At 43.7% G+C, this 17,302-nt stretch overlaps 2 protein-coding genes across 19 annotated transcripts in view; one reads left to right on the forward strand and one right to left on the reverse strand.

Moving 5' to 3' along the window:
* The window catches only part of COG5 (component of oligomeric golgi complex 5), a 283,948-nt gene extending 275,090 nt beyond the window's left edge, over nucleotides 1–8,858 (forward strand). For all 4 annotated transcript variants that reach the window (XM_019940610.3, XM_033862890.2, XM_019940605.3 and 1 more), the window contains 2 exons: nucleotides 460–539; nucleotides 8,087–8,858. In XM_019940610.3, the coding sequence (XP_019796169.1) occupies nucleotides 460–539; nucleotides 8,087–8,201 (195 nt within the window). In that variant the 3' untranslated portion in view covers nucleotides 8,202–8,858. The remainder of the gene's footprint in view (nucleotides 1–459; nucleotides 540–8,086) is intronic.
* A 278-nt stretch (nucleotides 8,859–9,136) lies between these two features.
* HBP1 (HMG-box transcription factor 1) overlaps nucleotides 9,137–17,302 on the reverse strand; it is a 30,976-nt gene continuing 22,810 nt past the window's right edge. For 14 of the 15 annotated variants that reach the window (XM_073809560.1, XM_073809558.1, XM_073809567.1 and 11 more), the window contains one exon: nucleotides 9,137–13,902. In XM_073809560.1, coding sequence (XP_073665661.1) covers nucleotides 13,581–13,902 — 322 coding nt within the window. In that variant the 3' untranslated portion in view covers nucleotides 9,137–13,580. The remainder of the gene's footprint in view (nucleotides 13,903–17,302) is intronic. The other variant, XM_073809572.1, reaches the window with a different exon arrangement.

Below are 17,302 nucleotides of genomic sequence, written 5' to 3' on the forward strand. Positions count from 1 at the left end.
GTAATTTATGTTCGTAAAGCTTTTTTTTTTTTTTGCCGTACGCGGGCCTCTCACTGCTGTGGCCTCTCCCGTTGCGGAGCACAGGCTCCGGACGCGCAGGCTCAGCGGCCATGGCTCACGGGCCCAGCTGCTCCGCGGCATGTGGGATCTTCCCGGACCGGGGCACGAACCCGCGTTCCCTGCATCGGCAGGCGGGCTCCCAACCACTGCGCCACCAGGGAAGCCCCATAAAGCTTTTTTGACGGAGGCTCCATTTACTTTTCTGACCTACCTTCAATTGGCAAACCCAAAAGGCTCTTTGGGAGTCAGGAAGGTGTCCCAGGGGCTGTGCCGCCTGCCTTCGGGCAGGTGTCTGGCGTCATTTGACCCCGGGAATCCCTGCGATCCTCTCTGAACCCGCACGTGCTGTCGCAGGATGGGATTCACCCTCTCTCCTCTGATTGTGTTTCCACCCTGCAGAGGGCCGAGTGGTCCCACGCACGCTTCTCCCAGTGGCTGGATGACCATCCCTCTGAAAAGGACAGGCTCCTCCTCATCAGGTAGAGCTGTGCGCTGCAGGGGCACCGCCCAGGGCGTGGGGGATGTAGGGGAGGAGGAAGGAGAGGGCCCCGGCGGGCGTGTGCACGTTGTGCTCCCCCGGGGCAGGCGCCTCACCTGCTGGAGTGCTGCCGGGGCGCATTGCTGGGGGGCATGTCAGGTTTTGCTTTCCGTGTCCTCCACATCCCCTCTTGTGCTGTCCCATGCCTGATGCAACCCTAAGAACCATGCGCTTCTGTTTTGAAAACCAACCTCAACTATGAAGCGACTCCTTGCCTTGGCTCCATTTTCTGCTTCATTTCCACGTGGGGCAGTTACTGAAGTCGTGGAACGCAGATGGGAGTAAACGTGATACTGTTATTAGTAGAAAACAAGGACACCCAGCAGCCTAGTGCCTCTCAGGTGTGTTTATGCACGTGTGCGCACACATGCAGACACACCCACCACCCCCCGTACACCCCCGCCATGCCCAGGGTGGGATGCTTGCACTGTCCCGTACGGCTTACTAAGCATCTCTCTTCCATCAGCACTCTCCTTTGAAATTTCCCTCACCAGAATCTCCAGAGACCTCTTAGCCACCAAATGCAGATGTTTCTGTTCTCACTTTATCACTCTGCAGCTTTAGCTAGAAGTGACCACCACTTCCTTCTTGAAACTGCTCATCAGCTGACCGATTCCACTTATCTTTATTGATACTCACCATGTGCCAGGCCCTGAGGACACAAAGCAAACCAAGACAGGCCCTGCCTTCTTGGATCTTCCATGGCACCTCTGTCATCTGTTTCTCTTCTCATCTCTGTGGCCATATTTTCCCTCAGTCTCGTTTGCTGAACTGTCTTCTTCTGTCCACTCCTTAAAGGCCATCATTTCCCACAGTGTGTTCCTGGCTCTTTTCCCTTCACGTTCGATCTGTACTTTGGTTCCCAGGTGAGCTCACCCAGACCCATGACTCTAGTGACCTCTTCTGTCCTGTGGCTCCGGGTCTGTGGTTCATCTTGGTTGCCCAGGGCCTCAGGCCAGCGAACTTGCTGTCACATGTCATCACTCAAAGCCCCACAGAAATCTCAACCCCAAAATGCTGAAAGTAAATCATCTTTCCTTTCAAACCTGCTCATTCTCTTAGACTCACTTTTTTTTTTTTGTAAACTTTTTATTTTATATTGGAGTATAGCCAATTAACAATGTTGTGATAGTTTCAGGTGCACAGTAAAGGGACTCAGCCATACATAGACATGTATCCATTCTCCCCCAAAACTCCCCTCCCATCCAGGCTGCCACATAACATTGAGCAGAGTTCCCTGTGCTATATAGTAGGTCCTTGTTGGTTATCTGTTTTGAATATAGCAGTGTGTACATGTCGATCCCAAACTCCCTAAATATCCCCCCATCCTTCCCCTGCCAGCCCCGTAACCGTAAGTTCATTCTCTAAGTCTGTGAGTCTGCTTCTGTTTTGTAAATAAGTTCATTTGTATCATTTTTTTTTAGATTCCGCATATAAGGGATGTCATACGATATTTCTCTTTCTCTGTCTGATTTACTTCACTCAGTATGACAATCTCTGGGTCCATCCATGTTGTTGTAAATTGCATTATTTCATTCTTTATAATGGCTGAGTAATATTCCATTGTATATATGTACCACATCTTATTTATCCATTCCTCTGTCGATGTAGACTCCCTGTCTTGGTTGGGGTGTCACTGTCACCTATATCCAGCCAAGCTAGAAAACCTTTAAGCCATCATTCAACTCCTCTGTCACCCTCATTCTCCAAAGCCAGGCAGTTGTACCTCTTAAATCACTTTGGAAGCCATTCTCGACTCTTCCAAGGGACCCTAATGCTCTTAGCCTGGGGACCAGGGCACCAAACCAGCCTTTGCTTGAGTCTAAGAGCAGGGGATGAGTTGGGTTCTCCAGAGCCAGCCTGGGGCTCGTGTGCTGAAGTGGTTCTCGGCTGTGTTTGCACCCAAGAGTCACTTACAGAGCTTTGAAAAATCCACGTGTCAAGGCCACACCCTGACTGCCTCGGAATCTCCCTGGGAGCCAGCATTGGGATTTCTTAAAGTGGCCCGCGGCTCCCCGCAGCACAGCTGGGGCTTCACAGCACAGTCGCCAAGTGCGAGCCCACCCCACTCCACTCCCCCTGCCGCCGAGGAAGGAAGCTGTGGGGGTTGTGGAGGAAGCCTCAGCCCGCCAGATCCGGGAGCGGCGCCGAGTCCTCAAGTGTGGCGACTGGCGCCCAGGGGGAGCGCCCGGCCCTGCCAGTGGATAAAGAGGAGGGTGGCCCGCGCCCCTGCTCTTCTTCCGTGCTGGCCGCTTGTCCTCTCAGCTCTGAGTATCTGAGCGAGGAGTGGGGTGGGACGCGCGGTGAAGCTGTCACCGTCAGTGCGGCGTCTGGTTAAACGGCCCTCAGAAGAGGCCCCAGGTGTGGACGGGGGACTCCGCCGGGGCTGGTGTGGGGCTTTGCGGTGCCCTCCCCGAGTCCCGTTGACTCGCCAGCTGCAGCCCACTGGCTAGTACAGGAGTGCGCAGGGCTCAGTTGATGGAACAGGGCGCACCTTTGTCCTCTACCAAGTTGGACTGAGCTCATCTACAACAGTTGTCCTGCTATGGGCACATCACAAATCTGCTTCCTTTTGCTTCTTTTTAAAAATGTCTCCCGAGTGATTTCATCGGCAGTGCTGTTGCTGAGCCTATATTTAGCAACTGAAAACCATGCTCAGAAATGCTGTCAAGCTTTTTGAATCAGGCCTGCGCATCACGCCACGCATGGCTGATACCAGAGCCTTCGGTCCTGAGCAGGGAATGAAGCCCTCCTCGGGGGCTCCAAACCCTGTGCTCCTGCTCCGGCCCAGGCTGCTAACAAAGCAGGAAGCTCTGTCCTAGAGAACGTCCTTTCTTACCTGTCATTGCAAAACTGATTTCATCCCTGCATACTGAAGCACCACTGGATGAATTTCTTGCCCCTATAGATAAACCTAGGGTGAGTATTGCCCTTTAAATGTCAGTAAATTTGTTTTAGCTTTGGGGGCAAACCTTGTTGTAGACTCATCTCCTCCCGGCGCAGTGTGTTAAGTCGTCAGAAGTAGGGCAGATCGAGGGTATAGCAGCTACTGCTGCGGAACAAACGGCAAGTAATGACCTCTCTTCTGCCTTCCTTTCTGCTTCCTTTTGACACCAGACATTTCTCTAGAGCTTGAATGGATCTTAGTCAAGTTAATTTTAAAAGTGGAGTCATCAGTGACTCCTGGGGCCGAGTGGGGGAAGTGGGGAAGATGGTACCTCCCGGCCCCTGCCGGGCAGGCATGTGCGCCCTTGGGGGCGGGGCGGCAGCCTGGGGAACTCCTGGGGGTCTGCAGGTATTGACTACGTTCTCGGCAAAGATGAAGACTGAGGTTGTGATGGAAAGATTTCTCAAGTTCTGCACAAGAAGTAGGATTGGCAGCATACATACCGACTCTTGATATTGGCAGTAGGACAGCAACTCTTCTGACTGTGGCCTCTTCTCCTTTGTTTTTCCTGAGTCTCAGTAGGGGAACACCTTTATGGTGTCACAACTGTATACAGACTTTATTTGCTTATTGGTACTTTTCACCCGTACAATCGTCACACAGTTCTCAGTGCCCCGTGCATCCTTGGACCCCTTGCCCTCCTCCGGGCGTCCAGGGCCCACGGGCTGGGAACCATTCCCTCAGCTGCTCCACTTCTGCAGAACCCCAGGATCCCTGTTGTTGGAGGTGGGGGTTTGGTCTCCACATAGGAACATCTTTCAGGTGTTCCTATGGTGTGAGATCCCTTCCAGTTCTGGGAACTGGGTGCCTGAGGTGAGACCCAGGGGAGGATGGAGTCAGGGGAAGGCCTGCGAAGGCACATGGTAGTTTTTTAAGTCATTTAGGTATCTCTGTACTAAGCACACTGATAGGTCCTGCCTGACAAAAATCAATTTTGTGTGTTCCGTAAAATCCTCCACTTGGTTAGTTTGTATCACATTGGGCAGTGTTGCCATGTTACCACAAACCCTCCCCTCTGCTAATTGTTTGCACAATTCCTATACTAATTTCTTTTTTCAATAAGGGTAACTTTAATAATCTTCCTATTTTGGATACAAACCAGAGTTGAGACTCTTACATAATGCTTGGCCCGACTTCCAAGAAAGCTGATGTTTTGCTCAAGCAAATGAAGTAATAATTGCTTGAAAATCTTGCTCTGATTTTACGTGGGAGGGCAGCTTTAATCTTTTTTCTCTCCGTAGTTCTGATGGTGTTTTTGATGAAAACCAAAAACACTAACCGAACTCATTTCTGAACTTTCTTCCACATATTGTCTAGTTTTATGTAACATCTTATCCTTCTGAAAGCAGATGAAACTAAGTGGATTTTTGTCCATTGATTAGATAAAAATGACTCTAACCCATTCATTGCAGAATTACAGTTTCTGTGAATTTCAGTGCATTAATTTCTTAGACTGATACATATACACCATTGTCTCAAAGACAGTTGGAGCCCTTGGGGGTTTCTCTACCTTGTGTGAATCTGGAGGGACTACATGTTGGGAGTGGGGCGTTTGCCCAGGATGCCATAGCAACTTAAATAGCATTACTAAAAGAAACAAGTTTTTTCACAGAGAAACAGCTTCATCTAAGGCTCAGCCCTGACATGAATAAGGCATCTCACAGGACATTGTTCTTTAAGGGCATTAAATTCCATTTTGCTTGCCTGTACTTTTGAGGATCCCTGCACTCATGCTTCTCTTTTATTTCCTTTCTTCATTGCTTTTGTCTTTTTCATTACAGTTCTCTGTCTTCCTGTATCTAATTCACTTTTTTAATTCGTTCACCCTGCATTTGGCAAGCACTTAGGTCCTGGGGCTACATAAATGCAGAAAACAGCCCCAAGCCTCAGAGTTGTTACATATTAAGAGGGAAACTAACCAACACACAGATCCTTTCACGGCAATGTGGTCATGCATGGTAGAAGCGTAAACAACTTGCTCCTTACATGGAGAATCTGTGAGGCCATCAGAAGCGCGGTGGGGAAAACGGTATTTGAGTGCTTCATAGGTTCATAGATGTACTTGGAAGAGAGCCAGGTTCTTCACAGTACGATCCTTTAACTCTCAAAACTAAATCATGTAGGTATTCTTCCCACTTTGCAGATGAGCAAATAGGCTCAAAATGTAGCCCAGATCACACAGCTAGTTCGGTGCGGGGCCGGGGGGGCGGGGGGCGCAGACCCTGATGTCCCAGTGGTGCTTCTTAATTAAGAGCCTGCCAGGCCCCCGCAGAGCTGGTTTCTAGTTTGATTACTTTAGCATGAGTAGTAAAGTATTACTTCACTTGAAGCCAGCCTTCAGGGATCCGTCCCCAGATGCTGGGGTCTGGCTAAGCCACGCTCTTGGTGCAGAAGTCCCAGACCTTTCCACTTGATGTGACTCCACGGTGGATTCAGCTTTGTGCTGCCTCGAGTTAGGAAAGGCTTTATCAAAAACAAGGCATTTGGGCTGGTCCTGTGTAAAAGCTCTACGAGGAAGAAAGCGGGGAGGGGCGTTCCAAAGATAAGGACGGTTAATGAAGAAGCTATGTCTTGCTGCGTTCCAAAGATAAGGACGGTTAATGAAGAAGCTATGTCTTGCTAATAATGAGACAAGCCAGTGTGGTCGACGGAAACAGGCCCTTTTTGGAGCCCGACCTTGTTAGGCAGAGACATCTTTCTTTCAGAGTGGCATTTGCACGAGCATCCAGGTCTCTCAGGGTTGGGCTGAGAGTCACCAGTGAGCTGGATGGAGCTGTTCTGCCTGTGTCGGTAACGCGAACAACGGAAACTAATGATTTGAGGGTCTTTTTAGGGCACAGCAAACGGTTTGGAACCCAGCAGTCGCACAGCGTTGGGGGAGGTTGTTGATGAAGCTGGTGTTCGGTGGGGTTGTGAGTGGAGACACTGCCCCGATGGCGAGAGGGCATGGCAGGTCACGGACCTCAGGTGGACGTCTCTGGCTGTAGTGTGGCAGGTCCTCTAGTGCAGGGCTGATGGCACCAGGGTGACCACCACCTACGAGGCTACAGCAGCAATTAGGGCACTAGATGGCAGGGTTGAGACTGAAGCTGAAGGGGAGAGGAGGGACCGGATGTGGTAACGTGGGGTAAGTTAAAAGTGGTGGTCAGGTGTAGGACTAAAAGAATTTTAGATACAGACCTTGGGGAGATGATGGTGTCCTTTGCTGAAATAGGGGAAGGGGAAGAACGCTACCCTTCGCCTGGGTTTTTTTATCCTAGGTTTGTTTTTTCCTTTTCCTTTGATAGTTTTTAGACCAGGTTTAGGTTCACAGCAGATTTGAGAAGGCACAGATTTTTCCCTATGTCCCCTGCCCCCACTGCACAGCCGCCCCCATTATCAACACCCCCTCCTCCACAGTGGCCCCATTTGTTACAGCTGGGAAGCCCACATGGACATCATGGTCACCCAGCGTCCATAGCTTACACTGGGGCTCACTCTCAGTGTTATAGGTTCCATGGGTTCGGACAGCCCTAGGTTTCTGACAGGTGAGTTTCAGGGAGACCTGGAAGGAATCAGATAAAGATGTCCAGAACACAGAGATCGGGAGGGAGGTCAGGGCTGGAAATGAGAGATTGGAGATTCAGTTGTGTATGAAACCATGACAGTGGCTAGTGGGGTTGCAGGGCGCTGTGGTGTGAGCAGAGCTGGACACGCGCCTGGCAAGTATATCCCCTGCAGTGAAATGAAAATAACGGCCAAGCCTGACAGAGGATGCATATTTTCAGTGTTTGGGAGCAAATAAGAGTGAAAAATTACACATTAGATGGGACTTGAGACAGTTATGTGAGCCGAGTTATGGTATTAACTTACATCTTTATGGAAATGCTCTACTCTCAAGAGTGTGAAACTTCATGGCTATGACAAAAAATTGTTCTACTTGGAACTTAAATAGACCAATAATGAAAAATATGCATAAACGAACAAGCACAGGGCTGGACTTGACCTGTGGGCTGGTTTGCTGAGCCCCGGATCTAATTCATGAGAACATCATTATCATACTCTTGGCTAAATTCAGACTGCCTGCCTTCTCGTCGCCTAATAGGCCAACAGTTGGAGCCTAAGAACAATTTATCCTACTTGTGGTAACAGGAATACAAAGCCCTGCCAGTGTCAGTGTGTGCTGAGCGAGGGCCCTGCCTCCGGCAGTGCCGTGCACACTGCACAGTGCAGGGCGCCCCCTCGTGAGCTCAGCGCGTCGACACAGGCTGCGCTTGGCTCCGCAGAAGTCTCTTCAGTAGGAAAGACCACGAAAGGGAAACTGGGAATCTTAGGCGCCAGAGAGCCTCCGATTGGGTGATGAGACCACTAAGTGCAACGCAGGCTGAAAACCGTGCACAGCTCTGCACCTTAACCACAGGAACGCGACCAACAAGTGTTTGAGGGCTGGTCGACTGGGCAAAGCAGTTCCAGAAATGGGCTGCTTTTAGGTGTTGGCATCCTCCGAGCTCTTTTATTTCATTTGTATAACCTTCTGATCCTTGTTTTCTTTTGGTTTTCAGGGGTGCCCTGGAAGCTTATGTTCAATCAGTTAAAAGCAGAGAAGGCAAAGAATTTGCACCAGTTTATCCCATAATGGTTCAACTGCTTCAAAAAGCTATGTCTGCTCTTCAGTAATAATGTGAAGTATTTCTTAATGTCCATTTTGTGCTAACCTATCCAAGGTTGGCAATTTAACACATACTCTAAAGGACAGCTGCCATCTACTATTTTAAGAATGTAATTGAATTTTTTGTATTTCCTGTTGATCTTTCCTGTTTACCTCTGAAGCCCTTCTACCTTACGTAGCATAAAATGTCAAAACTGATTCATCATCACCACCTTCCAACTCTGTGGACCTGATTTTTTCCAGAAAGATACCAAACTCTTGTCTCTCCTCTCAGGCTTTTCTGTGAGGCTATCTAAAACTTCTTTCCCATCACAGAGTCCCCGCTGCTGCTTAAGGGATTCAACCAACTTCTAGTAAGTACACTGCTTCTCCCCAACTGGCATCCTTCCTCACTGGATAAGTAGGTAGCCCAGTGGTTTCCATATTTGGCTGCATATTAGACTCACTGGTAGAAGCTTTAAAAAACCCTGATGCCCAATTTGTACCCCTTATTAACACGTATGGGGGCAGAAGCCAAGCATTAGTATTTAAAAATATATATATATCCTGAAGTGTTTCCAACATGCAACAAAGTTTGGGAACCACTGGCATATCCCAAAGCTAAGATGTAGGGCTAAATGTTGTGTAACTGTATCTTTAATAAAGATAGAGCAAGGCTGTCTTTACACTCTTGTGTGTCATTTTATTAAAAACAGACTTTCGGGGCTGTTCAACTTTGTAACAGAGATGCCAAGTTAAAAATAACTTTTACTCTATAAGATTTCTTATAAATAGTAGGTAATCTAGGTCCTTAGTTTTCTATTGCCCTTGCCCTGTCATTAACATTTTATTTTAAATTTAATGTTTAAAATCCCACAAGCCACTTCTAAAATATTTTCCATCTCCTGAACCTGTTATTCTGATGACTCATTGGTAAAGGTCAGTCAGGATCAATCAGTGGAAGTCAGAGATAAACAATTTTTTCATTTTATTTGAAATAATATACAAGAATATAGTGTGCAAAATTTAGGGGCAACATCATGAAGAAGTGTAATGAACTGAAATTCAATTTTACAGCTGTGATTCCTAACCAGAAACACCACTGGGTAAGTAACATGAAAAGCCATGATTGTAGCTCAGAGCATAAGCAGCTGTATTGCCATTGTGTTTGCTCTCACTGTAGACAGTTTGGAGGAAAGTAAAGTGCACGTGTTGCACTGCATAAGTGCAAAGTCTGCCCCCACCATAGAGATACGATGACAAATACGATATTAAGATATGTGGCTGAGGAGATACAGGACACAAAAGTTAAAAATACAATGGTGTCAACCGTTAACAGCACCATTACAGTGACTATACCCCAATGCTATTCACTAACTTTACCTTGGCCTGGGCTGTCTCCATCGAGCAAGGGGTGGGTGCTGCCACCTGGCGCGTCCACTCAGCATGCTCCGGGAGCCGTGGCAGGTGGCTCTCAGGCTGTGACACTGACACCATCCACCTGCCCCCTGTTCCGGCAACCTCTTGGCACTGGCCAGACTAGGAGCCCCCGTGTTTGGCACAGATGCTGAGCCATATGGTGGTTGCTCAAGGAAAGGCCAACTCCCGGCTTCTGCTTCACTCCATTACGTATACAATACAGATTAATAAGCAGTAAGGAGCCAATGTATAAACAGCAGTTACATATTTTTAAATTCCCCCTTTGTACAATTTAAAATAAAACATGTATACACTTCTCCTCTCTTTCTACTGTACTTTAGCACCACAGGATATCAATTTTCAAGCCTATATTACCTGATAGACATATATGAAGTTTGGAAGAAAATAAGGCAATTTGGTTTACAATGTTGATAGTTTTAGCTTACTTAATGCTCTAATGGAGAAAGCAAATCCTCACTCATATTATTAAATCAATCATTTCAAGACTCAATGCTATCAGTATCTTACGGTCACACGGATTCAGGACAAATGGTGAGACCTTGATCTTCTTAAGTCTTTCCATCAACAGTCAATGTTTATGCAAATACAGACTTAAGAACATAAGCATCCTGGTTTAATGTTGTTGTGAGCCCTGTGGAGATAAAATTAATAACTCAGTGAATGTTTACACATAAATACACAGCAGTTCTACAAATGAAAGCTAAGATGGATAATATAATGTTAACAACCATACTATTAAAAAAAGATCGCTTTCTCAAAGGTGGTGATTTTTTTAAAGTCTGATAATACCTGATGGTCCAAGCATCCAGAAAATTTATGAAAATGCTGAGACAAGAGAGATCGACTAGGATGAGCAGACAGGAAAGGGGATCCAGGCCAAGTCCTACCACATGGAATCCTAAAGAACTTCAAAAATCTAGTTCAGTCACCCTCATACTGGAATCTGACTGCTGACTGCTTCTTTATAAGAAATTCTTAAACAGATGAGAACCACATGTTACTATACAGAAATAGACAAATACAGAGAATGAATTAGAACATCCTTGGCCAGCCCTCCTGCTGCGAAGTACTGATGCTGTCCCTTTGTCTTTAAATGATATTTCAAATTGAGCTCATTCTGTTCTATCAATCATGTGACGTTTTCTTGTAATTAATCGAAAACACTTAAAAGATGCTAGTCTAGTAATGGAAAAGTTTTAAGAATCAGGTCTATCCAATACAGCATTATTATGGTGCAAACTTGTTTACTAGCCTTCCTGGGCCTTTCTATTTCTTCTCCTTGCTGAGATTTTTAACCTAGAAATTCTTTGCAAATGTCAGAAGTCCCCACCTCCACAGCCCATCACCAATTAAGAAAAGAAAGGCTGTTGAGACATACCACCCCAAATCAGAAAATTCTTCTCCTGTGATAGTAATGAGTTAATAAGCCCCATCTTTCAACCCAACCAGAAATACTCATTTCAGAGTCTTCTACTTTAGCATCTCTAGCAAACATTCCTACTTTGCAAGCTACAAGAGTAAATGGCACTAATGACGAAAGGCAGCCTGCCTTATATGATGGTGTGCAAACATTATTTAGGTTCTGAAAGATAAGAAGGCTGAGAAACAGCATCAACGCCCATTTAAAGCTTCTAACAACCGCTCCAATACGCTAGTACAATTTTGGAGTTAAGTCAAGATCACTTTAAGCAACTACTTGTTGAAACATACTGAATTGGTTCTTTTCCTTTTCCAACAGTCAGGATTTAAACGTTTTTGTTCTTCAGCCAAAGCCTTTGCTTCTAATGTATACATTCTCCTCTCTTCATTCTTCATTTTCTTCCACCTGTCACCAAGGATCACACTTATGGCTCTGTAAAAGAAACATTTACACAGTGTTGAAAGCAAGAATTTTTCAGAAAACTCATGTCAAGTGCTGCTACTTTAGGAAGAAGTAGAAAGTTGAAAGACAAAAATCTCGTCCAACATAGAGAAGGAGAAAGGTCAAGACTACTGTACTCATTTCCAGTAAAATCTGAAGTCATGGTCCATTCATCGTAATCTTGGCAATTAAAGCCTCCTAGAATAGGGCCAATATCTAAAAGGGCTAAAAACTGGATATTTTACACAGCTTCGATTTGAAGAAAAAAGTTAAATATTTCAACGAAATGGTTTGTTTGAATTACCATTGGGTACATCGGTCTTCCAAAGATGTTTAAGATTATTAAGGCAGACAGTGTTTAGTATCAGCAGCATATTCACCTTGTATTGAAAGGTATTCTTACTTTCTGTTTGTGCCCATAACCCATCAAATAGTCACGATAAGCCTTTTTTCATTCATGCAACCGCCGTGAAAATGTGGTGGCGCTAACTATGCACACTTACCACTTACCTCCAAAGACACCACCAAATAAACCTTAGGCCACAGTTACACTTACTACTTAAGAAAACTGGATAAACTCAAAGGGGAAAAAGTCAAACTGGTAAGACCCATCATGATAGAAATTTGAAGCTGTTCCCTGTTTATTAATTTGTTCCCAAAACTACTAAAATGGTCTCATCCAGAACAGGCAGACACAGACTGTTTCCCTTTTGTGAAGAGCTTAACCCTCATTAACCCTTAATTTCATGACACTCATACGAAACAGGTGGTCTGGAATGACTGCATGAAGTACGTACAAAAGATTTCACAATGGCTGACATGGAAGCTAGAAAACAGGCATCTGAGCTTTAGAACAGTCGCCACAGAAGCTCTACTTGAAAAGAAATTTAAAATGTAGTAAATGTATGTATTTTTTAATCCAGTAAGTCGATGCAATTCAACATTGCACTGCGTCTTCTTTTAGTAAAATAAAAACCAGTTTTTATAGTCTCCGAGTTAAAGGTACTATATAATGGTTGACACATTTACTAGTGAAATTGATTAAAAAGTATTCACATATGTATCAATTTCCAAGTCACAGATGCATTTGGTATAAGAAGCTTCTCTTTTTAAAATGGAAGTATTTGGGGTGGGCAAGATGGGTGAAGATGGTCAACAGGTACAAACTTCCAGTTTTAAGTGATGGAGCTGTAATGTACAGCAGGGTGAGTACAGTGAATAATACTGTGTGGTATATTTGAAAATTGCTAAGAACATAGATCTTAAAAGTTCCTATCACAAGAAAAAAAATTCCTAACTATGTATGGTGATGGATATTAATTAGACTAGTTGTCATCATTTCTTAATATGTACAAATAGTAAATCATTATGTTGTGCACCTGAAACTAATATGTCATATGTCAATATATCTCATATATATATATATGTATATATATAAAAAGATCATGAGTCATTAAAACCGGAATTCAAAGCTGAATTATTTTATGTGCATAATCATTTGACTTTTCTCAGAATATCAAGGATTAAGGGGAACTAGGAAGAATGGAGAAGATAATTTTAATTCGTGGAGAACTTGGTTGGTTTGAGAGCAAGCGAGCAGTAGAGGATTCTAAGAGATGAGGTATGGGCACAAGCAAACAGTAGGAAGGACTCGCACTGTTAACTTTTATCCCTGGGCTCTAGTGAGGACCCCTCGTAGTCTTTTGACAAATCTGGCAGTCATTACAAACTGCCAATGCCTGCACATCCCATAGCATGACACAGTTGTAAAACAAGTACATCCTTGAGATCTGACACAAGAAGGTGCTAGTCTTTTCTGTAAAGATGGAACAGTCAATTGTTAGAACTGTGTCATCTAACAGACAAGTGACATTTAATATTATTTTAGAAGGCAGATCCTTACCTCTTAGCTAACCTAATTATCTGTCTAGGTATTATAAAACAGTTACACATGACCCTAAAAATTCCACTTAAACATTTTACTTTAAAATCAACCTGGAAAACAGAATTCAATAATGAAAGCTACTGAATAACTTAACTATCCCAGCTCCTCTGAACTGCACAGAAGTGTTACTGAATTGTTATATAGTCAGAATTATCACTATTTTTACCTGTTATCTTTCCCTGGATACATCTGAGTATATTCAACTCTGTATTTTTTGGCAAAAAGCATGAAGGCATTCATTGGTCTTTTGCACTTGTTAGGAGAAGTGGCACTCACAGTCCCTGAGCTGTGGGTTTTGACAGCTTTAGCATACAAGGAATTGGAAGAGAGCTGTGAGGATCCCGGGGAGCCACAGTTTTTACTGAATCCAGATCTTTCAAAGTCTTGACCTCCAGGTCCTCCACAAGACAAAGATGCACGACGCTGACGAGCCATACTACTTAACACATAGACTGCAGAGGAATCCATAGGCGTGAAGTCATAGCTGTAAATAAATACATAAATTCATTAACAGGATTTTAATTCAGTATAGTTATCTGATTTGTGAAAACAGGATTAAAAAAAAAAGACCCTTAAGATCTGATTGGAAATTTCAATGTATTTTACCTTAAATAATGTTACCAACACTACTTTAGCAACTTCACCATTGATAGTTGCTTGTAAGATGAAAGCTTATGTATGCATTTACTAAATTTATTTTTTTTAATCTTAATACAAAATGTTTTTATAAAAGACTTCCAAGCCTCCCCACTTCAAAGGAATCTGTTACAATCCACATACTTTATTCATAGCAAACACCTTCTTCAGATCCCATACAACTCATTCCTACTTTAGATTCATTTTTTTGACAAATTTGATAATCTAATTTGTTGACCTCTAGAAGCCTGAAACTACAAAATTAAAACAGAGTAGCAAGCATATACCAGGCCTAAGGACTAACTACTACAGAAGACAAGATGTTGGGTAAGGACAGATAGAAGTGGTTAAATGTAGCTAAAGAAACTTTAAATGCACAGTAGCCTGGGTCATCTGTTTACAATGACATGTAAATACAGTCATACATGCATTAGTCTCCCCTCAAGGCTATCCATATATTATAAATAGCCTAATAACTTAAAACCCCACATTGATCAGGAAAGGCCACATTTTGTTAGGTATGTTCAGTTTATATAGGTATATAAGCTTTCCGTATCATCTCCTTTTCTCAACAAGCTTGCGTGGCGATTATCATTATCCTCTCTTGATATGAAGAAACAAGCTAAAAAAGTATTGTTCACCCAAGGCCTCACAGCTACTAGCTCTCAACCCAGATCTGTTTGTCCAGCTCCAAAGCCCCAGGTTTCCTCATAAGTACCATGGTACTCTGCACTGCTGTTGGCAAACCTCAAGGTGAATAACCATCAGATTAATTGAAAACATCATCTGAAAATTAGAAATAACGTAGACCACAGCCTAAAAATATACCTGTCAAGAGAATTCTCTTGTTCCAACTCTGTTAACTTCTACTGCTTACACTGGTAATCTCAGCAGAAAATCTTTTACTTCACCCCAACTCCTCTTTCTCTCCCTGAAACAGAGATTCTGACAGTCCATCAACAGGTTGATAATAGCTACAGGAATAGTATCCGCCTACAGGTGAAGCAATGTGCGATTATGAATGATTCTGACATACGGAGAGCTACCTGAGTGAGGTGCACGCCATTCACTGCACACAGTAAATGACTTTTACCAATTATCAACCACACAACATCTGCTTTTTTAAAGGTATTACATGAAATAAGTGTACTTACAAGTATGACTCCAAAATCATCCAATAAATGCTTAGCAATCAGTATTATGCCAGAGAAATAATTTTTGCTATCTTAAGCCCCTCTCATATGTAATTTAGAAAAATAGCAAACTTAAGCATTTGTAAATGAACCTGACACAAAATTATTAATTTCTACTGCAGGAAAATAATTATAATTTGAAATACTGGAAGATTTAAAAATAGGGTAGGCTAATTGCCTACTGAAATTTGAAAACTCCACCATCTAGTGGTACAAATATAACCGTCATCCATTTCCATTATGGATACAATTTAAAGTAGCTTGAAATATTCAATCACAGAATTCATATTTTTGACATGACTACAGCATTATATTACATAAAACATCTTTTTAAAAGAGCTTAATTTTTTGCTATACTGAGCATTCGCTCTCTTTGCTATCTGTTCCTAAAATGTGCCTTATTTCACCTCACTTTTTTTCTACATGCCACTCCTCGAGCTCAGGATGCCCCTTTCCACCGTCACTGTCTATTGCTCTTAAAGAAAAAGTACAATAGTATAGTGTCTATTAACTGAATCAGAAATATTAACTCACTTAACCCTCCCTTCGATATGATCCTCATTTTACAGCTTTTTTCTTTGTTTTGAAGACCATGGAAAAATTAACTTACCCCAGTTTCCGCAGCAAAGCTATCACAGAGCCCGGCTGTGAATCCAGGCAGTCCGCTGCAGAGCCGTGTTGCTAACCAGGCTACACTGCCTCCCAACCAGCACCTACACACGGTACACACGGCCTCATCCATTCCCTTCTCTAGGCTGGAAGCAAAGAGGCAGGCCTATGTCTTAACTGATCTTCAATCCCCAGTGCCAGCACGTTCTAGGCTCTCAAAATGACTGACAACTGACCGAGAGGGTAAAATAAATCACTCTGGAGAACGTAATAATATAAAATTTTAATTGGGCTCATAGCCCGTCTCTGCCACTTACTAATGGTATGAGCTTGGGCAGGTAACCCTCTAGCCTCAGTTTACTTAGCTCTGAAATGAAGATAATATTTGCTATGCAGTGTTGCACAGCTGGCAGAACAGACTGTATAAAACACTTAAGGCAGAGGTGAGCACACAGCAGGTCCTCAGCTGGGGTATCAATTATTATTGCAGAAGTAGTCTAGATTGGTAAAGTGACTGTCCTAAACCTGCCTGATGCCTAGAAGATTGGCCTCAATACCCAATGTCTCAAATGGGCTTCTTCAACTCAAGCTCTCACCTGGAAGCTTCCTTTCTACAATAGAGCCACCTACTGTGTTTAAGAGCTCATCCATCAGTTTATTGCTGACTTCTTCTGGTCCTCAGCAAGCTAACATCTACTCCAGTGCCCTTCCTAGACCAGCATGACCCAAGAGCACCTACTGTGTGCCAGCTGGATACTGTAATTTCTAGTCCTCACAACAAGGAGTAGAGTTAGGCAGGTGTTATCACCTCCATTTTACAGTTAAAACACTGAGGCTTGCATTTGCAGCAACATGGATGGGCCTAGAGATTATCGTACTAAGCAAAGTAAGTCAAAAAGACAACCATATGATCTAAAATACGACAGGGAATTCCCTGGTGGTCCAGTGGTTAGGACTCCGTGATTTCACTACCAAGGGCCTGAGTTCAATCCCTAATCGGGGAACTAAGATCCTGCAAGCCACATGATGCAGCCAAAAATACTACTAAAATAAGATAAAATATGACACAAATGAACGTATCTATGAAACAGAAACAGACTCAAAGACACAGAGAACAGACCTGTGGTTGCCAGGGAAGAGGAAGAGTGGGGGAGGGAGTGAGTGGCAGTGTGGGATGAGCAGATGCAAACTACTGCTGATATACACAGGATGGATAGACACAAGGTCCTACTGTACAGCACAGGGAACTATATTCAATATCCTGTGATAAACCATAATGGAAAAGAATATGAAAAAGAATATATGTATAATAAAAATTTTAAAATAACAAGGAAACAGTATTTCTCATAGCACTAAAGTTCTACATTTGTCACCCCAGAGGTAACCATTCTCCTGAACTGTTAATCATTCCCTTAATTTCCCAACAATTTTATTATAAAACTCATT

The sequence above is a fragment of the Tursiops truncatus genome, chromosome 9 (assembly GCF_011762595.2).
Source record: "Tursiops truncatus isolate mTurTru1 chromosome 9, mTurTru1.mat.Y, whole genome shotgun sequence".
Classification (NCBI taxonomy): Eukaryota; Metazoa; Chordata; class Mammalia; order Artiodactyla; family Delphinidae; genus Tursiops; species Tursiops truncatus.